The sequence below is a fragment of the Eutrigla gurnardus genome (genome assembly GCF_963514095.1).
Source record: "Eutrigla gurnardus genome assembly, chromosome: 19".
In the NCBI taxonomy this organism is placed as follows: domain Eukaryota; kingdom Metazoa; phylum Chordata; class Actinopteri; order Perciformes; family Triglidae; genus Eutrigla; species Eutrigla gurnardus.
Genome location: NC_139930.1, coordinates 2,510,300 through 2,534,500, shown reverse-complemented (window position 1 = coordinate 2,534,500; position 24,201 = coordinate 2,510,300). Strand labels below are relative to the sequence as shown.

Genomic DNA, 24,201 nt, shown 5'->3' with positions numbered 1-24,201 from the left:
ACCACTTCCAGAGTGCTCAGGGCCTCAGACCTGGCCGAAGGTTCACCATCCAACAAGACAATGACCCTAAGCACACAGCTAAAATAACAAAGGAGTGGCTTCAGAACAACTCTGTGACCATTCTTGACTGGCCCAGCCAGAGCCCTGACCTAAACCCAATTGAGCATCTCTGGAGAGACCTGAAAATGGCTGTCCACCATCCAACCTGACAGAACTGGAGAGGATCTGCAAGGAAGAATGGCAGAGGATCCCGAAATCCAGGTGTGAAAAACTTGTTGCATCATTCCCAAGAAGACTCATGGCTGTACTAGCTCAAAAGGGGGCTTCTACTCAATACCGAGCAAAGGGTCTGAATACTTATGACCATGTGATATTTCAGTTTTTCTTTTTTAATAAATTTGCAAAAATTTCTACATTTCTGTTTTTTTTCTGTTACGATGGGGTGCTGAGTGTTCATTAATGAGAAATAAAACTAACTTTTTTGATTTAAGCAAATGGCTGCAATGAAACAAAGAGTGAAACATTTAAAGGGGTCTGAATACTTTCCGTACCCACTGTATGTATTTTTTTTCAGGTCCATACAACCTCTGGTTGCCTGCTGTCAGTTGCCCACATTGCTCCTGCAAGTGGACGCCAGGAATCAGTGACTTCATCAGTTGCAGATACTGGCCAGCAACAGCAAGCTGCCAAATGCTGTTTAAATTTGATGTTTTTACATCATTTCAGCAAATGAAGTTGGCCAGCCCAGCTACATCCCAGAAAGCATTTATCAGAATGCTTGAACATCGGGCCCATCGCACAGGACGGGTGAGAACTCTTGCTATTTGAAATTTTGAATTCCAAATTGCAAAGTTTGGAATTAACCAAAATAATACCATCCTTGTTTTCAGACGGGCAGTATTTGCGGTGATACCTTTCACAGGGTATATCGCGAATTTGCCTTCTGCCACTGGAAGAAACAGCATCTGTGCCTGGTTGAGCCCTTCAAGTGCCCTGCATGCACACCAGACATGCTTGCCATATCTGCAGATGGTAACAGAAAGCACTACCGCTTCAAAAAGTCCAAAGGGTCAGCAAACTATTTTTCTAATCTTAGTAATACCTTTTTGTTTCGGTTCCATGGCCCTAATCCATGGCCAATAACTTCAGTAATGTTATTTATTTTTACCTCCACAGTAAATCACAGTAATATTTAACTACTCCGCTAATGTGAAATATCAGCATTCATTTCGACAGGTGACATAAAGGCTGTAATAAAACAAGGAAATTCTTCTGATTTAACAGGACAGATGAACCACCTCTCTTTGATGGCCTGTTCATCGCTGAAGATGCCAAAGTGTCTGCCTTTGTGGATCATATTAGAAGCCAAATGACGATTGTAAGGTTTTATCCAACCTCCTACCACTTCTTTTTCTTTTTTTAACTTGTCTCTGGGCTACATATAACAGATTGTGTCTCCTTTCAGAGGACTGGTCATGACGTCTGTGGGCCGGCAACTTTTACAGCAGGGCGAGAAACCTCACGAAAGTCCAGGGCCAAGGTGGACGAGGAGGGCCTGGAAATTGCCGTTTGCAGACATGGCATTCTGCTTCAAGGCTTAAACCACTACCGTGGTGAAATCTATGCCTACCCATTGTTCCTGCAGAAAGAGCTTGCTGAAGCTGCAAACATAACGTTCTTTTGTATGGACCTCACTTGCAGGTAATCTTAACCCTTTCCAAGTCATAAATGAAGTTTTCACTGGTATTTTGCACTGTATTAATTCCTTGTAGATTCAGGGCTCCAGAGTGCGACCATTTTGGTCGCATATGCGACCAAAATTTTTATGAGTGCGACTGAAAAAAATTGTAGGTCGCACTGGTGCACCTAACGCTGCTCGGGTGAAAAAAAAATCATAAGCGCAGCATTTCTTTGTGTTCTCCTGACGGTATCTTGGTCTAAACCAATAAGAGACGGAGCGCGGGCGGGTCCTTGCCCCTGATTGGCTGTGGTCCTTTTCACTGCCGTAAATTGTGTCAGTTCGAAAAATGCGAGCGAGCTGAGCAGGTACTCCTGAGCGCTTCGATTCTCTTTGAAAATGAAGAGAGGCAGAAAGCCTCGCCCGAGACTAAGGCCCCGTACACACGGGGACAAACTTTTTTTCTCCGTTTTGCCTTGGCGTCGTTTCAAGAAAATCTGCGTCCACATGAATCCACTGAAAACGACTCAGCGCGCTGTAGTACATATTCCAGGCCCTTATGCGGCGCTGTTTCTGCTACAAAAATGCAGAAGAAGAGACGGAGCGTGACCGGATGTTTGCCGTTGCTATGGCAACACGTGAGAGTTACGGCTAATCTCCGCCCGACCACCCGATCAATAAACACCCATAAAATGACAATTTGTCCCGTATAAATAAAACCAACAATAAGCACTAACAGCCGTCACCTTAAGGACCTTGACGAGGCGTTGTCACACGTTGGGATGGATTAATTAGACAAATAAATGCCTACATTCATGGAAAGTTAGTTAGCGGTTGTTTGTTAGCATCATAATAAAGTAGCTTTTTCCCCGGAATATCGCCGCCCTCTCTCGGCTCCGTTGTTTTTTTCATACAGCGGCCCTGATACGCCGTCGTACAGACGAGCAGAATATCTGCTACGAGCACGGAGGCTGCCGTTGTTGTTGTTCGCATCGAGACATTGAAAAAGCGCAACATGTCCAAAAAGCATACTACATGCCGTGATAAGTGTGTTAATAAAGTGGCCCCTCATCCAGCTGCATTTCAGCATCAGGCTGTATCAACGCTGAGGAATCTGAAATTATTATAAAATTCAACGTTGCATACAATATTGCAAAGGAGGAGTTGCCGTTCACCAAATTTAAGTCAGAAATTATAAAAATATAAGTAGGCTAGGCTAAGATCACATAAACAGTTTTCCATTTGCAATCTATAGGCTAGTGGCCTGTATGATCTTTTTATCGTGCCACAAAGCAAGCATTTGCTGCGTTTGGGCATCAGTGTTCAGATTGGCTGCAGAAAACGGTTGCTCTGGGTGCTGATGGTGCTGCAGTTAACCTAGGCCATAAGGGGGTGTCATTATGTAAAAGGAGAGCGATTAAAAAGGTGACTTTTTGGCGTTAAAGGCGACGCGATGAAAAATGTGGGTGCACCTAAATTTTGTGCTGGTGCACCTAAAAAAATAAGTTAGGCGCACTAGTGCAACCAATGCAAAAAGTTAGTCTGGAGCCCTGAGATTGCCACAACAGGCCTAGAATCATGCCTTTTTTATGGCTGTAAAAAATAGCTTATGTGGTACAACCTCCATGTCCACCAGATATAAGGCATTATTATCTCTAGCATTGTTTTTGATACATGTTGTTCTTCGGTTGGTAACAGAGATTTTACTGGTTACTACCTCTGATTTATCTCCCTATAATCATGTCAGTATGCAACCTAAGCACTAAGTGGTTTTCTCTACAGGTATTGGCCATATTTGGAGAAGATGGCAGTGAAGTTGCCTGAGCTCCAAATACTTACAGCCATGAGGCCTTTCCTCTCTGTAATGCATGCCAAGGCTCACACTGGCAAATGTGAGGTACAGTGTGCAAGTTAAGAGTTTGTGTCATAAGAAGATTGACCACATTAGTGAAATCACTTAATATGTTGTAATCATGTTACGGGCTTGTCAAAGTTCCTGTAAGGCCAGAGATATACTTGCTTTTAACTAGTGTTCACCATAGCTACCTTTTTTTGCATAGTGTCATTTTGGACAGTTCTTTTGCAGCTCCTCAGAAATAAAGATGTTGTTAAGGACACACATGCTTAAAAAGGAAGTATATCTCTGGCCTAACAGTTACAACTGGTGAGGAAACAAGTACAAAAACATGCCCGGACACTTTGGTGTAAGCAAGAGAGCAAGTAAATACAGGTATTTTATAAGCAGTGCATATATTTGTGTATATGTTTGTTTATTTTGGAGCAGGTGAAGTGGAGTGGCAGAAACCAGGATGGTGCAGGAAATACTGTTTGTGAGGAGGTGGAGCAGGTCAACAGTTTTCTCTCAAGGGCAGCTTGTCATGGCCAAGAAAGCTGGCGGTGTTTAAATGTGTTGTGTCAATGTTATCTTATGGTTTCCTGCTTTATTTTGAAATTCTACTCTCCTCTCGTTTCAGGTAACTTGCCCTTCCCCTTGTGTTTTTCCCACCAGTCTGATTGTCTTCCCTGCCCTGATTGTTTCCACCTGTTCCCCATTACCCTGTGTATATATGGTCTGCGTCTCCCTTTGTCTGTTGCCAGTTCATCTTGTCTGTTTGTCAGTGAACTAAGCTCCATGTCATTGTCTCACCAAGAATTTTCAGCCTTCGTTCCAAGCCCGTCTTGTCAGGTTTTGTACTTTAATTTGCTACTTTGTCAAGCCTTTGGTTTTGTTGGTAGATTTTCTGTTGTACTTTAATCGTGACTTTTTCCTCCTTGTGAGTGATTTTCTGTTGAACTTTAAATAATAAAAGATTTTTTTATTTTAAACTTTGCCTCCTGAGTCGTGCATTTGGGTTCAAGTCCTTGTTCGGTTGTGACAGTACGAACTGGCCAGAATGAACCCAGCCGACTCAGATCACCTGACTACAGCCATTCGCTCCCAAGGCGCTCGCCTCAACCAGCAGGAGGAGCAGATGTCCTCTCTGCATCATGGAGTGAAGGGGCTAGCGAACTGTCAGGAGGAGTTCAAAGCTGCCATGACCACTCATGTGAACCTCCTGTCAGCCCAGGTACAAGAGATCCACTCTCTCCTCACAAAGAATCACTCACCCCCTGCCACAGAAGCCACGTCGTCCCCAGCGGCTGCTGGAGCATTGTCGGTCCTGGTTCCTCCTACCATAGCCCTTCCTCTGTCTGCACCAGAGAAGTTTTCCGGTGAGTCTGGAAAATGCCGTGCTTTTATCGTTGACTGTGAAATGTACTATGAACACCTGCCATCAGCATTTCCCACAGAACGGTCTAAGGTGGCATTCATGGTTTCCCATCTCACTGGGAGAGCGAAGGCATGGGCTACGGCTGAGTGGTCTCGCCGTTCACCAATCTGTGATTCCCTCAATGAATTCATAGAGGCTCTGAGGGGGTTTTTTGATCCAATCTCATCTGACCGAGAGCAAGCTCGTGCACTGAGTAACATCAAACAAGGTATGGACTCAGTTTGTGATTATGCCATCCGCTTTCGGACCCTAGCCACTGACAGTGGATGGAGCTCCACGGCTCTTTATGACGTTTTTCTTAAAGGACTCTCTGACCAAATTCAGGATTTGTTAGTGCCTCTGGATCTACCATCTTCCCTAGACTCTATGATAACTCTAGCCATAAGGACTGACAACCGTTTACAGGAGCGCAAGCGGAACCGCAACCAAGTGACATATTCGTCTGATCGCCGTCAGACCCATACTGCATCGTCCACAACCACTTGGCAGAGCCCTACACACTTCCCTCCACCGGCTCCTCAGCAGGAGGAACCCATGCAGCTGGGACAAGCCAAACTGTCCGCAGAGGAGCGTCGTCGCCGTCTGCAGGACGGACGGTGCTTCTATTGTGGGCAGCAAGGTCATCTCCTCGCCACGTGTCCAGCAAAAGGGCAGGCTCGCCAGTAGTCAGGAGGGTACTGGTGAGCCGTTTCTCCTCCTCTGAATTCCCTTCCCGAGCCTTATCGGAGGTCAAGGTAAGGCATCACGACACCACAATTTCTCTTGGGGTGCTCATTGACTCAGGGGCTGATGAGAGTCTCATGGACTGGGATTTTGCCCAAAAACTTTATTTGAACACTGAACAATTATCCCAGCCGTTAGAGGCCAATGCTCTTGACGGGAGCTTGATATTTAAAGTGACTCACAAGACTGAACCTCTCGAAGTCATTGTAGATGACCACCATGAACTCATGTGTTTTTACTTGTTTCACTCTACCCAGCACGCTCTTATTCTGGGCTTCCCGTGGTTAAAAGAACATAACCCACACATTGACTGGAGTACCAGGAAAGTTTTGAACTGGGCTGAGGGTTGTAGAAAGAAGTGTTTTAAGTCATGTCATGATCTGAGTATAAAACCTGTATTTAACACTGTCTCTGTTCATCCTGACACAGACCCTGAACCCCCTGACCTGACAGCAGTCCCGAAATGTTACCATGACCTGGGGGAAGTTTTTAGCAAGAGTAAGGCTACTTCTCTTCCTCCTCACAGACCTTATGACTGCCCCATTGACTTAATCCCTGGATCCCCCATTCCTAGAGGTAGACTGTACTCTATCTCTGGCCCTGAAAGGGAGGCCATGACAGCATATATTGAGTCATCATTAAAGGCTGGCCTTATTCGCCCCTCCTCATCTCCAGCAGGGGCAGGGTTCTTTTTTGTGGGGAAAAAAGATGGGTCTCTCAGACCTTGCATTGACTATGGGCCACTTAATGACGTCACTGTTAAAAATAGGTATCCTCTGCCACTCATGTCATCTGCCTTTGATCAGCTTCAACAAGCAAAGATCTTCACCAAATTGGACCTGAGAAATGCTTATCACCTGGTTCGGATCAGAGAGGGGGATGAATGGAAGACAGGCTTTAATACACCTAGTGGCCACTACGAATACCTTATTATGCCATTTGGTTTGACCAATGCTCCTGCGGTGTTCCAAGCTATGATCAATGATGTTCTGAGAGACTTCCTGAACCACTTTGTCTATGTGTACTTGGATGATATCTTGATTTATTCCCCAGACTCAGACTCTCATGTTGGCCATGTACGCCAGGTCCTCCAAAGGTTGCTGGAGAACCAGTTGTATGTTAAAACTGAAAAGAGCGAGTTTCATGCCGACACTGTATCTTTTCTCGGCTTCATCATAGCCCCTGGAAAGACGCAAATGGATCCGGCTAAAGTTAGCGCTGTGGCTCAGTGGCCTACACCTGATAGCCGCAAAAAGGTTCAGCAATTCTTGGGATTTGCTAACTTTTACAGGCGGTTTATCAGAAACTTCAGCGCCATAGCGGCACCTCTCCATGCCCTCACATCTCCACAGACTACGTTCCAGTGGTCCCCTCAAGCTGAGGAGGCCTTCCAGCAGCTTAAGACACGCTTCACCACTGCTCCCATCCTCACGGTTCCTGATCCCAGCCGACAGTTTGTGGTGGAGGTAGACGCCTCCAATGATGGGGCAGGAGCGGTCCTCTCCCAACGCTCTGAGAAGGACAACAAGCTTCACCCCTGTGCCTTCCTGTCTCGGAAGCTTTCACCAGCTGAGAGGAACTACGATGTTGGGAATCGTGAGTTGCTGGCTGTCAAAGTGGCTCTGGAGGAGTGGAGACATTGGCTGGAGGGGGCGCAGAGTCCTTTTGTTGTATGGACGGACCATAAAAATTTGGAATACATTCGCAAAGCTAAAAGACTGAACTCCCGTCAAGCCAGATGGACATTGTTTTTTAATCGTTTTAACTTTGTGTTGTCTTACAGGCTGGGGTCCCAGAACACTAAGCCCGACACCTTGTCACGTCTGTTTGACCCCGAGCCTACTGCCAAAGAACCTGAGCCCATCCTACCACTGAACCGTGTGGTTGGAGCAGTGACTTGGCAAATAGAATCTGAGGTGAAGCGAGCTAATGGTGAGAACCCAACACCTAGTGGTTGTCCGGTGAATCGCTTGTTTGTCCCTGTTACTATGCGTCCACAGGTTATCCATTGGGCTCACACCTCGCTACTCACCTGCCATCCGGGTGTCAAAAGAACCATGCACGCCATTTCCCAGAGGTTTTGGTGGCCCTCCATGGAGCGAGAGGTCCGGGAGTATGTGGAGGCATGCCCCATCTGTGCCCGCAACAAGACCTCCTCCAGAGCACGGATGGGGTTGCTGCAGCCACTCCCCATTCCTACTCGTCCTTGGGCTGAGATCTCTCTGGACTTCGTCACGGGGCTCCCGGTCTCGGAAGGTAGCACCACTGTTCTCACAGTGGTGGATAGATTTTCTAAAATGACTCATTTCATTCCTTTGCCCAAGTTGCCCTCTGCCAAAGAGACAGCGGAAGTTATGATGACTTATGTGTTTCGTATCCATGGATTTCCTAAGGATATCGTGTCAGACCGGGGCCCCAGTTCATCTCTAGATTCTGGAAGGAGTTCTGCAAACTCATTGGAGCCACCGTCAGCCTCACCTCTGGGTACCACCCAGAATCTAACGGCCAGACAGAACGTCTCAACCAAGAGTTGGAAACATGCCTTCGATGTCTGGTGTCCCAGAACCCGGCTTCTTGGAGCAAGAACCTGGTGTGGGTGGAATACGCCCACAACTCCCTCCCCACCTCAGCCACCGGTATGTCACCCAGAAGTTACCAGCCCCCTGTCTTCTCTGAGGCAGAAAAGGAGATCACTGTCCCATCAGCTCACGCCATGGTCCGGCGTTGCCACCGCATCTGGGCAGCCGCCCGCAAGGTCCTCCTACGCAGTGTGGACCGCATGAAGAGGGCTGCCGATCGGAGGCGCCGACCTGCACCGGCTTACCAACCTGGCCAGAAAGTCTGGCTCTCTACACGGGACTTGCCTCTCCACGTTGTCTCCAGGAAACTGGCTCCACGGTTCGTGGGTCCATTTCCTGTGTCGAAAGTCATCTGCCCCTCCTCTGTTCGTCTGCGTCTGCCTCGGTCCCTGAGAGTTCACCCAACCTTCCACGTCAGCCGGGTCAAACCAGTTAAGGAGAGCCCCATGGTCCCTGCAGCCAAACCCCCTCCACCCCCCCAGATGGTGGACGGAGGCCCAGTCTACTCCGTTAAGAAACTTCTTGCTGTGCGCAACAGGGGCCGGGGCAGGCAATTCCTGGTGGACTGGGAGGGTTACGGTCCTGAGGAACGTTCCTGGGTCCCTGCGAGCTTCATTGTAGACCCTGACCTCATCTCTGACTTTTACAGTCACCCTCAGAGGCCTGGTCCGTCAGGAGCCGTCCCTAGAGGGAGGGGTACTGTCATGGCCAAGAAAGCTGGCGGTGTTAAAATGTGTTGTGTCAATGTTATTTTATGGTTTCCTGCTTTATTTTGAAATTCTACTCTCCTCTCGTTTCAGGTAACTTGCCCTTCCCCTTGTGTTTTTCCCACCAGTCTGATTGTCTTCCCTGCCCTGATTGTTTCCACCTGTTCCCCATTACCCTGTGTATATATGGTCTGCGTCTCCCTTTGTCTGTTGCCAGTTCGTCTTGTCTGTTTGTCAGTGAACTAAGCTCCATGTCATTGTCTCACCAAGAATTTTCAGCCTTCGTTCCAAGCCCGTCTTGTCAGGTTTTGTACTTTAATTTGCTACTTTGTCAAGCCTTTGGTTTTGTTAGTAGATTTTGTGTTGTACTTTAATCGTGACTTTTTCCTCCTTGTGAGTGATTTTCTGTTGTACTTTAATAGAGACTTTTTCCTCCTTGTGAGTGATTTTCTGTTGAACTTTAAATAATAAAAGATTTGTTTCTTTTAAACTTTGCCTCCTGAGTCGTGCATTTGGGTTCAAGTCCTTGTTCGGTTGTGACACAGCTCTGACCACAAAATACATGACCAAGTCAGGTTGGTTCAAAAAAATGAAGTGGCATGCTTTGAAACGACACCAGATAATAAAATTGATTTGAATGTGCATATTCTCTGTTTTGTTTTATACAGGCAGAGCTGATATGATAACAATGCTTGCAATGGAATGGAACAGCAGGAAGGTGGAGAGTCTCCACAAGACACTGGCAAAGCGATTTGTCAAAGTAAGAAGTCTACACTTTTTTAACATTTACATTTGTCATTGAATGGTTAAATGGATGGTAAATGGAATGTATTTATATAGCACAGCTTTCTAGTGTTTGTGACCATTCCAAAGCTTTACAAAGTATGTCCACATTCATCTCATTGTCACACACATTCATACACGTGAATACACTGGTGACTGAAACTACTGTACAATGTGCCAGCTCCTCATCAGAATATAATTCACATAGACAGCAATATGGGATTCAGTATCTTTCCCAAGGATACTTTGACATGTAGAATGCAAAGTATTAAGCATTTAGCAGCAGATAATTGAGTGAACATTCTTCTGACATTGTATTTTTCTGCTGAAAACATTATAAATAGACTACACAGAGAGCAGAGTTGGAAGCTGCAAATCTTCAGCATCTCCAGGAAGACCTCAACATCACACTGGATGACACAGAACAGTGGGTGGAGGATGTGAAGCAGTGGGCAGCCACTGGTAAGCAACATTGTCGCTGACAAGTCAGTTTGGTACTGTCATTCATTTGGCTTCATTTGGTTTTCAAACTCTGCCTGTTTCTGTTTTTCAAGAGAATCATGGTGCTCATAGTAGCCAGGAAGAGCTCCAGAGAGAAATAGATGAGATCATCTATTCCCTCAGAAGGAAGAAGCATGATCTCTATCGACAAAATGGTATTTAGTATTGCATCACTCAACAACTAATGCTTCTTTGTTATTCTTACTAATAATACTTTTTTTAAACTAACAGACAGCAATCAAACAAGGCAACGGAAACGGAGGAGACTGGGTGAGCTCAAGAAAAAACTAAGAGAGAAGATAATCCAGTTCAACACTGTTGCTGCTGGTCAAGACACAACTGACATAGAAGCAGCATGCAGCCTGTCTGATAATGTGGTTCTGATTGATGATTGATTGATTGATGATTCATTTTAATGACCACACAGCCAGGCTGGTGGAATTTGTTGTCAGCTTGGTACAGGTTCCAACTTACAAAACATATAACACAGATATACATACAGACATATACACTACACAATACATAAGGGCCATGCTTAATCCTTAATGTTCAGAGTTCAGAAAGTTTATTGCAGTTGGGATGAAACTGTTTTTTAACCGGGATGTTCTGGAAGCAATTGTCCTGTAACGCCTCCCAGAGGGCAGTAGCTGGAAGGCATAGTGTGCAGGGTGGGTGGGGTCGGAGATGATTTTCCGTGCTCTGCGTAGTGTCCGTTTGTGGTAGAGTGAATCAAGGGATGGAAGGGGTGTGCCAATAATTTTGGATGCTCTGTTTATGATGCGTTGTAGTTTCTTCCGGGAGAGTGAGTCTAGACTGCCGAACCAGACTGTGATGGAGAAGGTGAGGATGCTTTCTACGATGGCTGTGTAAAAGTGGAGCAGAAGATGGGACCTTACCCTGAACTTCTTGAGCTGACGGAGATGGAAAAGTCTTTGCTGGGCTTTTTTGTAGATGTGGTCTGCGTTTATTTTCCATTTGAGGTTATTGCTGATGTGGGTTCCAAGGAGTTTGAATGTGTCAGTGATGGAGATGGATTCACCTTTAATGAGCCAGGAGTTTTGGGGGATGGTTGGCGTCTTGGGTCGATGATGAGTTCTTTTGTTTTTGATGAGTTGAGTATGAGATCATGGTCTGTACACCAGGTCACTGCTTTGTTGATCTGTGCACGGTATTCTGTTTCTTGGTTGTTGGTGATGAGTCCTATGATGGTTGAGTCGTCCGCGTACTTGTACAGGTTGACAGAGCTGTGGTGGGATGTGAGCTTGTTTGTTTAAAGGGAGAATAGCCAGGGTGAGAGAACACAGCCTTGGGGTGTGCCTGTACTGAGGAAGAGAGGGGAGGATGTGGTATTTTTGATCTTCACCTTTTGTTGCCTGTTCCAGAGAAAGTTGTGAATCCAGTGACAGATGCATGGGTCGATGTTCATGTCCAGTAATGTATTGAATAGATTGGCCGGGTTTATTGTGTTGAATGCAGAGCTGAAATCCATGAACAGGATGCGGGCATATGTGTTGGCGGACTCCAGGTGGTTCAGAATGTGATGAGTTGCTAAGATGACGGTGTCTTCAACTGACCTGTTGGCTCTGTATGCAAATTGATATGGGTCCATGAGGGGGGTGGTGACAGATTTCAGGTGATTTAGTATGATGCGCTCAAATGATTTCATAACTACTGATGTCAAGGCAATGGGTCTGTAGTCATTGAGGCAGGAGATGGTCTTGGTTTTGGGAACTGGGATGATAATGGTTTCTTTGAAGCAGTTGGGTACTGAGTTTTGGCAGAGGGAGGAGTTGAAGATGTTGGTAAAAACCCCAGCCAGCTCCGCAGCACAGTAGTGGAGAACGGAGGGGCTGATGTTATCTGGGCCGGGGGCTTTATTCCTTTTAAGTCCCTTGAAGGTGCTCCTCACCTCCTCCTCGTAGATGGTGAAAGGGGGGGGAGGGAGGGGGTCTGGGAGAGATGGTGGTGGAGCCGGTGCCTGCTCAAACCTCCCATAGAAAGTATTAAGTGAATCGGGAAGCTGATTGTCGCTGTCAGGTGTGGGGGTGGGTTTCTTTTTGTAGTTTGTCATGTTTTGTAGTTTTTTCCAGATAGAGCGGGTGTCACTATTAGTGATTTGTTCTTCTAATTTAGTGGCATAGTTGGATTTGGCTCTTCTTATTGCAGATCTCAGTTTGTATTTGGCAGCCATATATTGTTCTTTATTTCCTGTCAAATGTGCTGAATTTTTCTCCTTTCTTATTATTTTAATGTCCTTGTTAAACCACGGTTTATTATTATTGTAGTGTTTGACTTTTTTGAGTGGAATGCACAGGTCAACGCAGTAATTGACGTATGACGTCACTGCTTCGGTGACGTCGTTCAGGTCACCTGCGGCATGGAAAACATCCCAGTCCGTGCACGCGAAACAACCCCGAAGTTGTTCAATGGCTTCGGGGGACCAGCACCGGAGAAAGGTTGTTGGTGTTTTGGAGGATTTAACTTTTTGCCTGTATTTTGGGATTAGCAGCAGCATCGCGTGGTCGGACCTGCCCAGCGGAGCCCTCGGGAAAGCACGGTAAGCCTCTCTGATGGAAGTGTAGCAGTGGTCCAGCGTGTTGGTCCCTCTGCTGGGGCAATTTACCTGCTGATGGTAGCCGGGGAGCTCAGATGATAGGTTGGTCTGGTTAAAGTCCCAGAGGACGATGACTGCTGTGTCCGGGTGTGAATTTTCCACTGAGGAGACGTAGTTGGCTAACTCGGCTATGGTGGTGTTAGCGTAAGCCTCAGGTGGAATGTAAACACAGATCATAATAATTGATGCGAACTCCCGTGGGAGGAATGATGGTCTGCATTTGACAGTGAGGTATTCCAGGTGAGGGGAACATACATGTGTGAGTTCAGTAGAATTTGTGCACCAGCGTTCATTTATCATGATGCAAACACCACCGCCTTTTGCCTTGCCCGATAGTTTGGAAGATCTATCGGAACGATGTAATGTGAAACCTGGAAGAGTTACCGCTTGGTCTGGTACTGATTGATCCAGCCAGGTCTCTGTCAGGCAGATGGCGGAGCAGTCACTGTAGTCTTTGTCGGTTTGGATCATAAGTTGTAATTCGTCCATTTTGTGCCGGAGGGATCTTACGTTTGACAGCAGAAGGGCTGGGAGCGGTGGCCGGTAAGGGCGTCTCCTGAACCTGGCAAAGGTGCCGGAGCGGCGGCCCTTTTGGGCCGGCAGCCATGGTGTTGAGTGGCTTGCGCTGTAGATGTTTAATTCCAGTAATTTCTTCTCCAGCAGGGATGTAGATGGGCCCAGATCACTGTGAGATGTGGATCTGAGGTTTAGAAGCTCCGGTCGGGTGTACTGGATTATGCACGACACTTTGCAAACAAATAACGCAGACACTAAAATGACAGACAGGAACACTGCTGCAAGGTTCTGCCTTGGGAAGTGCAAGGAGATGGTAAGCAAAGTCATCATTTTGATATTGAGCTGTGAATATTGGTTTAAAATACACTGACAAAGTCCATACATGAAAACATATTGGCCGATACCGATATCAATCCAATATGATATCAGTACGAATCATACATACTTTTATTGCTTATTTTGTAGTATGGAATGTTAGAAAAGGCTTGATTAAGTGATAGAGATCAGTCAAATAGAGAACAATAGTCAGCAACAGTAGGTATGAGGAAAAACTGACCCATTCTTTTATTAACCAATGGGCACATGAACATGGAACATGCTCAAATGTTTTGATTCTGTCACATCTGTTCTCTATTCTAAAATAGTGGTGAGCCTCCGTTCGAAGAGGCGACTTTTCGACCAAGTCATGCTGGTCGGGCGTATGGAAGAGGAGAAGCTCATAATTGTGAAGGAGATGACCCAGCATTATCAGTGCCTGAGAAAGGCATTAGATAATCTGGAGAACCTCCTTCATCACACTGAGGACAACATCAGGAACCACAGTATGTTCTACAAATATTCTATTTATTTATTTATTAAAAGAGGAGCATTCCCAATGACTGACATTTTTTTTTATTTTCCTTTTGAGTAGACAAAAACACAGCCTCAGAGTTGGGCATTCAAACTGCATTACATTTCCAAATGTATCTGCCTAATTTTAAATCTCATTCCTTTTCACTTTTCCCTCAAGCCACTCCTTGGGATATGACCGAGGCCGGATACAGGGGACCGCACGCCTGTCTTTTACAGAGAAAAGACTTTCTCCAAAACAAACTGAGTGCAGTCACAGGCACCTACGCCACTGTCAACACAGAGCCCGGTTTCTTCACAATGGAGGAAGACGTGGAAAGTGAAGAGGACAGCAGTAGTGAAGATTCTGATGAAGAAATCTAGTTGGGAGGAGAGGGAGGGGTGGGGTGGTTTACAAGACTCTTGTTTTGTAAAAATCCCACGGCGGAGGAAAAAAATGTAGATTTCTTGTAGATGTTATTATCTATGTTGTAAATATATGTTGTATATTGAAGCCATGGAAAGCCATGCCTATCAAAGCTTTTGACATCCAAACTAATCAGCGCCTTGGCGGCTACATTCATTAGCTAGCCTTTCCTTCATGTTAACTTGTCTTCAGACTTCAAGCTTCATTTTGTCAACAGGTGCCTGTTCAAAAATGTTATTTTTATTCTTTTGCTATTCTTCTTTAATCAGACTTGCATTTATATAGATTTGAAAATGACAATGTTTTTTAAAAAAGCATTAAAAACAAGTTTATTATAACTTAAATATAAGTTTAGTGAATGTAGGTGAACTCTGACCTATGCTGGTTCTGAGGTCAAAGCAAATGTGTTATTTCATAAGTGTTTCAAACTGGTCGCCCTTTGTCAGATTCACGACCCAGGAAGTATCTCTCAGGGTCAATAAGGTCGGTGACCCCTGGTTTACAGTGTCATTCTTTAATCTGTCTGGAGGAGAACTTTAACATCTGGAATAAATACATGTACATTTAATCCACAACTGTGTCTTTTTTGAAACCCACCTGTTTGATATAAAAGCATCTAAAGTTTGAGTTTATTTGCACATTAAAAATGGAAATAAAGCTCATAGGCTACATGATGGCCACTAAATCTGTCCAAACTACACAGAGAAGCACATCGCTCTCTTGAAGTATGTTCACAAGCAGCAACGTTAGCTAACGTTGTTAGCTAACGTTAGCTTCACTAATAATCAATCTGATTGACGTGTGGGGCACAGTCTCGATAGCCACATTATATGTAAACAAACTTTAAACCACATTATTACACCAGAACAACAACAATAGATCCAAATTACGAACCCCAGAAGTTCTTTTTTCAAACGTTGATCGAACAGTTCTGTCTTTGAACGTACCCCTGTTAGTCTGCGAAACGGAGCGACAAGAATAAGTGCTAAAATAGCGCGATTAAATGTTTGTGTTAATGTATTTATTTACAAAGGCTTTCTCAAAATATAAACATATGTGACGTGGTTTGACTTTTTATGCTAAAAAATAAGCGGATAGATAATTTCTAAACCCTACGTTTAGAAACCTAACCTAACCCGGAAGAATGCTTGAAGAACGACAGTCTGGTCACGTGGTTGCTATGTGTGTGTGTGTGTGTGGTGCGCCATTTTTAATGTAGTATTAAAGTGTTTTCCCTATTATGTGACGAGATTACAAGGAAGCTTGGAGGCTCTCCAGATGTTTTTGGTAGTGGAAAACACATATTTATGGTCAAATCTGATTTTTATTATAATTAAGAGGTTTAAATCTTGTTTTTTCTGTGTTTTGACCCATACAGTTGCGCCCCCTGTTGGATTACCCTCTGTTATGGTAGTAGAGGTCAAGACCTTTCCAAAACTGTTGACCCCATGTTTGTAACACATTTCGTTCCCGTCCTGTAAGCATTCATAAGTGTCTCATTTTCAAGGTTCAAAGGTCACTCCTGAGAAGCAGGAACCTCACACAGTTCTCATACTGATATATGTTACTCTCTAGGCCAAGACCTTTCCAATGATATTTTCATTGTTGTCCTACGACAAAGTTACATTTTCCATCTTGCTCCAAGCCAGCCCCTTTGAGATGGAGTTTCTCACACCCCTTTCAGGTCCAACTTGGATAAAATCAGAAGTACATCTTTTCAGGGGTATTTACTGGCCAAATGTGTTTAAGATATTGATGACTGACCTATTCACAATCATATTTATCATTTTTACCAAGTTGACATACATTTTTCTCCATCAGCAACATCACGTCTATGTAGTATGGTTTGGCCTGATCAAGGTTGAAACGTCTGTATTTTATAGCAGGGGCCATTTAAAATCTTCATCCTGACAGTCAGAGAACCTTCTTCCTCCCTCTTCAACCGCTTATCCTGGATAGGGTCGCGGGGGTAACAGGTCCAGAACCATTTCATTTCATTTATGTTTAAGAAGGAATACAGCTAGCAACTCGTATATGTTATTTCAAAATATTTTATTACATATCTATCCAGATGAGGTGATGCACTGTATAGAGCCGTCAGATCATTTCCTTCTCCTTCCTCTACCTTTTTTGCAGCCAGGAGACCACAGTGGAAATCAGTTTCTTGCACACATCACATTGTCACCTTGTTAAAATAATTGCCTTAGTCACTTTTTGGCAAAAATGAGTTTTTTGCCTAAATGGTCTCCACGTGTTGCTGCCAGCTGGTAAAATCACCTAATTCCTCAGTTGACAAGATCATGAAATTCTGCCCCTTTTTCAGAACGGCCTGATGTCAAGAGAGTGTAGAGCAGTATTATTTAGTATAACTTGCAGTAGAGATGCCGATTCCCATCCTGCAGGTCTTTGGACTGTGGGAGGAAGCCGGAGAACCCGGAGAGAACCCACGCTTACACGGGGAGAACATGCAAACTCCACACAGAAGGAGCCAGGGCCGACCTGGGAATCGAACCCGGGACCCTCTTGCTGCGAGGCAAGAGTGCTACCCACTACACCACCGTGCAGCCCCCGATTTTAGTCAATTACTTTAATTAAAAATACTGGCGGTAAGAGTCAAACAAGACCACAGCATGGAGACCCAGGGGAGGATTGGCCATAGGGAGTACCGGGTTTTCCCGGTGGGCCGGTCAATAATGGGCCGGCAGTGGCTGCCTTTTTTTTCCTCTTTTTTTTTTGCTACAGCCCAGGGAGAGAGACATGCACCGGCCCACAGAGCTCAGCTGCAGCCCACAGACACATTAGAGGCCCAGTGGCTTGTCTGTCTAAAGAATACCTGGCCCAGTGGCCCTATGATAGGCTACAGAGGCCCAGTAGTCCCACCCATTTTCCAGACCCCTACTAACCTGATTAATAGTTGCTTTTATTAACCACTATTTTATATTTTCATCAAAGCATGCCACACATTTGCAGATCTACAAGCTTAAAACTCACATGTTGCCATGTGGTGTGGTTTGACCACCTTGCTATCAGCCTGCCAATGCCATGAGTGAGTTAAATAAACAACACTCTTGAATCTTAAATCCTTTCTCCAGTATCCTTCTTAAGAGCAAATGAGCAACATACTGTGTAGTCATCATTTATTTTATTCAAGGCTCCAGAATATAAAGGGATATTATTCAGTATAGTAGTGTTATTAAGGGCTTGTGTGATTATATGTACAGTACATCAACGGGCCGAGTTGGCACAGTATCTGTGGCGGATTGTGGTGGGCCAGTCTGGACCAAAAAGTCCAGGGCCGAATTTTTGTCCCAGTCCAGGCCTGGGGAGACGTGCTAGGCAAGAAAGCACAAGGACTCCGGGGGAACATAGAGAGAGAGAGAGAGAGAGAGAGAGAGAGAGAGAGAGAGAGAGAGAGAGAGAGAGAGAGAGAGAGAGAGAGGCTCAGTGTGCCACTATAATCCCCCAGCAGTCTAGGCCTATAGCAGCATAACTAAGAGCTGGTCCAATGCAAACCTGAACCAGCCCCAACTATAAGCGGTGTCAAAGAGAAAGGTTTTAAGCCTACTCTTAAATGTGGGAACAGTGTCTGCCTCCCGAACCAGAACCAGAATACGGTTCCACAGAAGAGGAGCTTGATGACTGAAAGCTCTGGCCCCTGTTCTACTTTTGGAGACTTTAGGAACTACAAGTAAGCCTTTATTCTGAGAGCGAAGAGCTCTAGCTGGATTTGAGTCTGGTCCTGGGGACATCATTAGACCTGCCGACACACAGATGGACAAATGTCTCACTGGCAGGGACTGAAGTGGATGTTTCACTGCCACCACCAGAACCCAAGACCAGAGCTGGATTCTTGAAATATTCATGTGAAATCACACTGGATCCAAACACAGCATACACATATCTGTTATTATCTGAGGGGAACAGAAAAGCAACATGGAGTCGAAACCAGCCTTATTCTAGTCACCCAGACAGATTCACTTTTTATTATCAGGTCCTGAGTAGAGAAAGTGTGACTGGACGTTGTTACTGGGAGGTGGAGTGGAGAGGAGGTGGAGTTGGTGTAGCAGTCGCATACAAGAGTATCAGCAGAGCAGGAGGATGGAAACCATGTGCGTTTGGATACAATGATAAATCCTGGTCTTTAGATTGTGACAATAACAGTTATAACTTCAGGTACAACGATGTTGAAACTCCCATCTCAGGTCCTCGGTCCTCCAGAGTAGGAGTGTTCCTGGATCACAGAGCAGGTATTCTGTCCTTCTACAGCGTCTCTGAGACCATGACTCTCCTCCACAGAGTCCAGACCACGTTCACTGAGACCCTCTATGCTGGACTTTATGTTTATCATGAAAGTAGTGGTGAGATCTGTAAACTCAACTAGACAGAAGTCATTTAAGAGCTGAATGACTTCACCTTCCTCCTCCTCTCCTCCTCTCCCCCTCCTCCTCTGCTTAGTGATGTACTTCTATGTTCTCCTCCTCTCCTCCTCTCCCCCTCCTCCTCTCCTCCTCTCCTCCTCCTCCTCTGCTTAGTGATGTACTTCTATGTTCTCCTCCTCTCCTCCTCTCCCCCTCTCACCACCACCCCTCCCCTCCTCTCCTCCTCTCCCCCTCCTCTCCTCCTCTCCCCCTCCTCTCTTCCTCTCCTCTCCCCCTCTCACCTCCTCCTCCTCCTCCTCCTCTCCTCCTCTCCCCTCCACCCCTCCTCCTCTCCCCCCTCCTCCTCTCCTCCTCTCCCCTTCACCCCCCCTCCTCTCCTCCTCTCCCTCTCCTCCTCTCCCCCTCCTCCTCTGCTTAGCGATGTACTTCTATGTTCTCCTCCTCTGCTTAGCGATGTACTTCTATGTTCTCCTCCTCTCCTCCTCCTCTCCCCCTCTCCCCTCTCCCCTCTCCCCCTCCTCCTCTCCTCCTCTCCCCCTCCTCCTCTGCTTAGTGATGTACTTCTATGTTCTCCTCCTCCCCTCCTCTCCTCCTCTCCCCCTCCTCCTCTCCCCCTCCTCCTCTGCTTAGCGATGTACTTCTATCTTCTCCTCCTCTGCGTGGCTCTTTGGTGGAAACCAGCAGACCTCCTTAATCCCAGCTGCTTTGTTTTCTTTCTCTACGTTAGTAAAGAAATCTAGAATCCCACGTAGAAAGTGATTGTGTGATGAAATCATTGATCCTTTAACAGACTTCACTGATGAGATCTGTGGACACACTGAAGCTTTCCATGATGAATAAAGCAGCGTGAACAAAGTGCTTCCTCCTCGTCTTCATTCCAGGGTGTCATACAAAGCTGCTGGAGAAGAAGCTGAGTTCAATCCTGACAAGACACACATATTGTTCTTCTGGTTCTGGTTCTGTTGGTTTTCATGCAGAGGAACGTTCAGAATGAGGCCGTCATGTTGGTTATCATAATAATAATAATAATAATAATAATAATAATAATAATAATAATAATAAATGGAAGTAGCAGAAAAAAAGCATCCGCACACTCAGATCTGAGCAAAAGTCCTTCTTCTAAAGGCAGCTTCCCCTCAGAGACCTTCTTCAAGTCTAGAACGGTAGCAAGACAATGTAGCAGCACAAAAGGTTCAAGGATCATCACTTGATGATGCCACGTAAAATGACGGAGCGGGGTCATCGATGCTGAGGCACAGAGGTCACAGAGGTCACCAACTTTCTGCAGAGTCAATCACTACAGACCTCCAAACTTCATGTGGCCTTCAGATTAGCTCAAGAACAGTAGAGAGCTTCATGGATGGGTTCCATTAGGGGGGAGAATCTTTGGCTTCACAGCGATTCCATTAACGATTCAGTAGAAATGTTTATTTTTTTTATTAACGATTCGATTCTGTAACTTTTAACCAAAATTCTATATCCATGAAATAAACATCAATAATACGAGTGAGACTATCTGGATTCTTCTGAAAGGTGAAAAAATAAACCACAGAATTACTTATTAAACATATTTATTCTATAAAAGTAGTCCTGCATAATATTTTATGCTGAATACAAAAATGTAATCAAACATTCCACTGATCCACTGATCAGCTCTTGTTTCACTGTGTGCATCCATGCGTAAAGTGAGAAACACAGCTGATAATCCAGAAGGAAGTCACCCCATAAAAGGAAGTCACCCCATAAAAGGAAGTCACCCCATAAAATTCCAAGACTGCCTGCATCACAAATGACTCACCTTTCCAGTAGAGGTTTCTCCCCTCTCACTCTCTCTGCTCCTCTGCCCTGACTCTTACAGGTTTGATTATTATTAGTGTATTCTTATTATTATTATTATTATTACCGTATTATCATCATCATTATTATTGTCATTATTATTATTATCCACATAATCATATGTGAATGAGCTGGTTCACGGTGTGCATCTGATGCTCCAGAAGGAAGTCACCCCAAAGATAATATGAAGAGTGCACACCTAACTCTACAAACAACCAGGACCTTCACATTGCATGTCGGACTAACTAGCTAGCTACTGTAGCAGAGTCCTTTTTGAGCTGAAATGTAACTTTTGACCGCAAAACAACAAAGGTAAGACGTGCACAGAGATATACAGCATGCATCTCATGCTGCCTCCTGTACAGGGGGCTCTCAGCTACAGAGTGTGCAAGCCAGGGTTTTTTTTGTCAAACAGGGAGCATTTGGCAATGACGTGGGACTTTCTGCTGTTAGCTGGGGGGCTGCAGCTAACTTATTGTTACTATCAGCAGTGATGAATACTTACTCTCTTGAAACAATTCCGTATATCCATCACGTCACGTTCTTCTCCTAATGCTGCTCTAGTCGGTTCTGTGTGCTCCGCTCCCGGTACACACACTGCAGGTACCCAGGTACCGAGTGCAACCTAGGTTGCAGGGAAAACGTGGACTGGGCTTCAGTGATGTGGGCGTGTTCTATATGAACAAGTGGAATGGACTGGATAACGACGCACTGACTCTGACTCTCTACCGCTTCCACTATGAAGTGAAGGGAAACTAAGATTTATGATCACATTTAAGTTCATAATAACTGGTTCATTTATTTAAACTCATATTCTGGCCAGATTGCTGTTGTCCTCAATCTTGAAGTGACTCGGTTTGTTTTACGTTCCATATATTCATAATTAAAACTCTGTATCCGATCTGACAACGTGTTCATAGAGATGTAACATTTTTAAGCAGCTACTGAACAAAACAGCTTAAACTCATACTGTACGACACCCTCCAACAAATCCTGCATTATATCAACTGCAAAATGACCAGTGCACTGAAAATCCTGTCATGAACCAAGCACACAAGGGTTTAACCCCATAAACAAAAGGTAGAGCAGGATCTTCACTTAGTGCATTACAACGTTCAATATGAAGCTCTCTGGAGCGCAGACTAAGTCCTGGATCATCCTCAGAACAAACACACGGAATTTCTTCCTCATTTGTCAGACAGAAGCTACAAAAGTATGTTGCACTGAAAGATTCAACAAAGCCGAGCAAACTATTCAAAGCAAGATTATCTGCCGTGACTTGAATTACAGAGCCAAACACTGGTTCATCAATAAATGGGAGTTGATTCCTTCAGTTTCTAAAATGTTCAAATCGTCATTAAGAGGCTTTAATATTTCTTCAAAACCGTACGTCTTTAAATCCTGGGTGTAGAAAAGAGCTGCAAGATGTCTGTTCATTAGCACAGAGTTCACCTTGGCTGGGAGGTTTTTTAAAGGAAAATAAACACAACCAAGTTTGTGGATCCCCTTCTTAGAACCCAATGCATTAGCCATTTCTAAATCCTCCTAATAAAGTAACATTTGTAGAGCATGTCTCTGTTGTGAAGAAAGAGGACGGTTTTGGAAATCAAACCCATCATTAATGTCTTTGTATGTCCCCTTTTTACAGTGTTTCTCTTGTAAGAAGCACTCTCTTGTCTCACTGTTTCTGAAAATGGATGTATTGTACCTAAAATGGGTACATACATGAACTTGTCTGTTACAGGAACCTGACTATATGAGTTCTATGTCTACGTGTATCCACTCTCACACCAAGGACAAATTCTTTACAATCAACTATTTCCCATTTTTCATCATAATATTTTTGGCTCTTCATCCATGTTAAATTTGGAAAAGGGCTTGTCTAATGGATTTAAACAGTGCTCTACTTTCTTATACATTTCTGACTCCTTAGTTTCAGAGGGAAATGTTTGGAGAACTGCTTCTTGTGCTCGACCTTGAACATCACTAATAACTTCCTCCATGGAACCAACTATGGTTTGGATAGTGCTTTGAGAACAAGCAGAGGTTTGTAAGTGTGCAACAACTGAACCACATTCTTTCAAGAGAGTTCTGTGTAATTACAGGGGGAACCTGTAACATGTCCCCCAGGTCCATGCTCCTATGATTTCAGTTCCACCTCTGATCACCATACATACAACACCGGACTTGGACCTCATATTCACACCAACACTTCACCCATTCCCGTAATCATTACACACCACCACCACATCAGACACTACCACACCCACTCTGTGAACTTTCATCATCTCAGACCACTCACAGAACAATCCACCACTCCAGTCAACAAACCACCTGTCACCATAAACTTGGCACTTTTTAATGTTCGCTCTCTTTTAAATAGAACTTTTTTAATGAATGATGTGATTTTAGATAACAAGTTAGACTGTCTTCTTTTAACTGAGACATGGCTTGGCACTGACGTACCTGCTGTTCTCACCGAGGCTTCCCCACCAAATTTTAATTTGTTATTTTCTACTAGAGAGGGTAGAAGAGGAGGAGGGACGGCATCGACTATAGATAACTCATTGACCTCAAATGGAGTGTTTTTTAACAGTTACTCATCATTTGAGCACCATGCCTTTACTTTTAGCAGTCCTCCAATTCTTTGCCTTACTATATACAGACCACCCCATCACTCTAGCTCTTTATCAGTGAATTTTCTGAACTTTTATCAATTATCCACACCTCTCATAGCAGGATTTTAATAACTGGTGATTTTAATCTACACGTTGATGTTACCTCGGCCCCGATATCCAGAGAGTTTTAAAATCTTTTAAGGTGTCTTGATTTTAAGCAGCACGTCGCTCAGCCAACTCACAACAGAGGATACACCCTGGACCTGGTCATAACCCATGGCCTGTCCATCGGTGTGTCCTCTGTTGTCGACCTGGCTGTGTCTGACCACTACTGTGTATTTTTTTAACATCACCAGTTTTAAATCAAATCAAATCAAATCAATTTATTTATAAAGCACATTTAAAAACAACCAAAGTTGACCAAAGTGCTGTACAGTTCAGTGAACACAAAATTACAAACAAGGTACAAAATACAGAATAGCCATGGCTGGGACAGCCAGAATGAAAAATGACACACACTTGAGACCATCAGGGACATTTAAAGGCCTGGGAAAACAAAAAGGTTTTTAGATTTGCCTTAAAGGCAGCTGCAGAGGAGGAGCACCTCATTGAAATGGGTAGGCTGTTCCATAGCCTTGGGGCTGCAATGGCAAAGGCAGAGACTGTCCTCCTCGAGAAAACGACCACATAGGTCGTGTGTCAAGCACCGAATTACGACCATATGTTACGTTTCAAAATAG

At 44.7% G+C, this 24,201-nt stretch overlaps 2 protein-coding genes and 1 long non-coding RNA gene across 3 annotated transcripts in view; all 3 read left to right on the top strand.

Annotated features, from left to right (window-relative positions):
• The window catches only part of LOC311030242 (tripartite motif-containing protein 16-like), a 32,012-nt gene extending 12,889 nt beyond the window's left edge, over nt 1–19,123 (top strand). The window contains exon 2 of the mRNA XM_084035896.1: nt 18,678–19,123. Within this exon, the coding sequence (XP_083892022.1) occupies nt 18,678–19,009 (332 nt within the window). The 3' untranslated portion in view covers nt 19,010–19,123. The remainder of the gene's footprint in view (nt 1–18,677) is intronic.
• LOC311030269 lies at nt 9,625–10,616 on the top strand. Its single transcript, XR_014598960.1, has 3 exons — nt 9,625–9,719; nt 10,087–10,204; nt 10,297–10,616. It is a non-coding gene; the product is annotated as an uncharacterized lncRNA (long non-coding RNA).
• Nucleotides 13,665–15,196, top strand: LOC311030262 (uncharacterized protein). Its single transcript, XM_084035917.1, has 3 exons — nt 13,665–13,686; nt 14,018–14,194; nt 14,383–15,196. Exons 2-3 carry the CDS (start codon nt 14,059–14,061, stop codon nt 14,583–14,585), a joined length of 339 nt encoding a protein of 112 aa, XP_083892043.1. The 5' UTR covers nt 13,665–13,686; nt 14,018–14,058; the 3' UTR covers nt 14,586–15,196.
• Nucleotides 19,124–24,201: the final 5,078 nt, after the last annotated feature.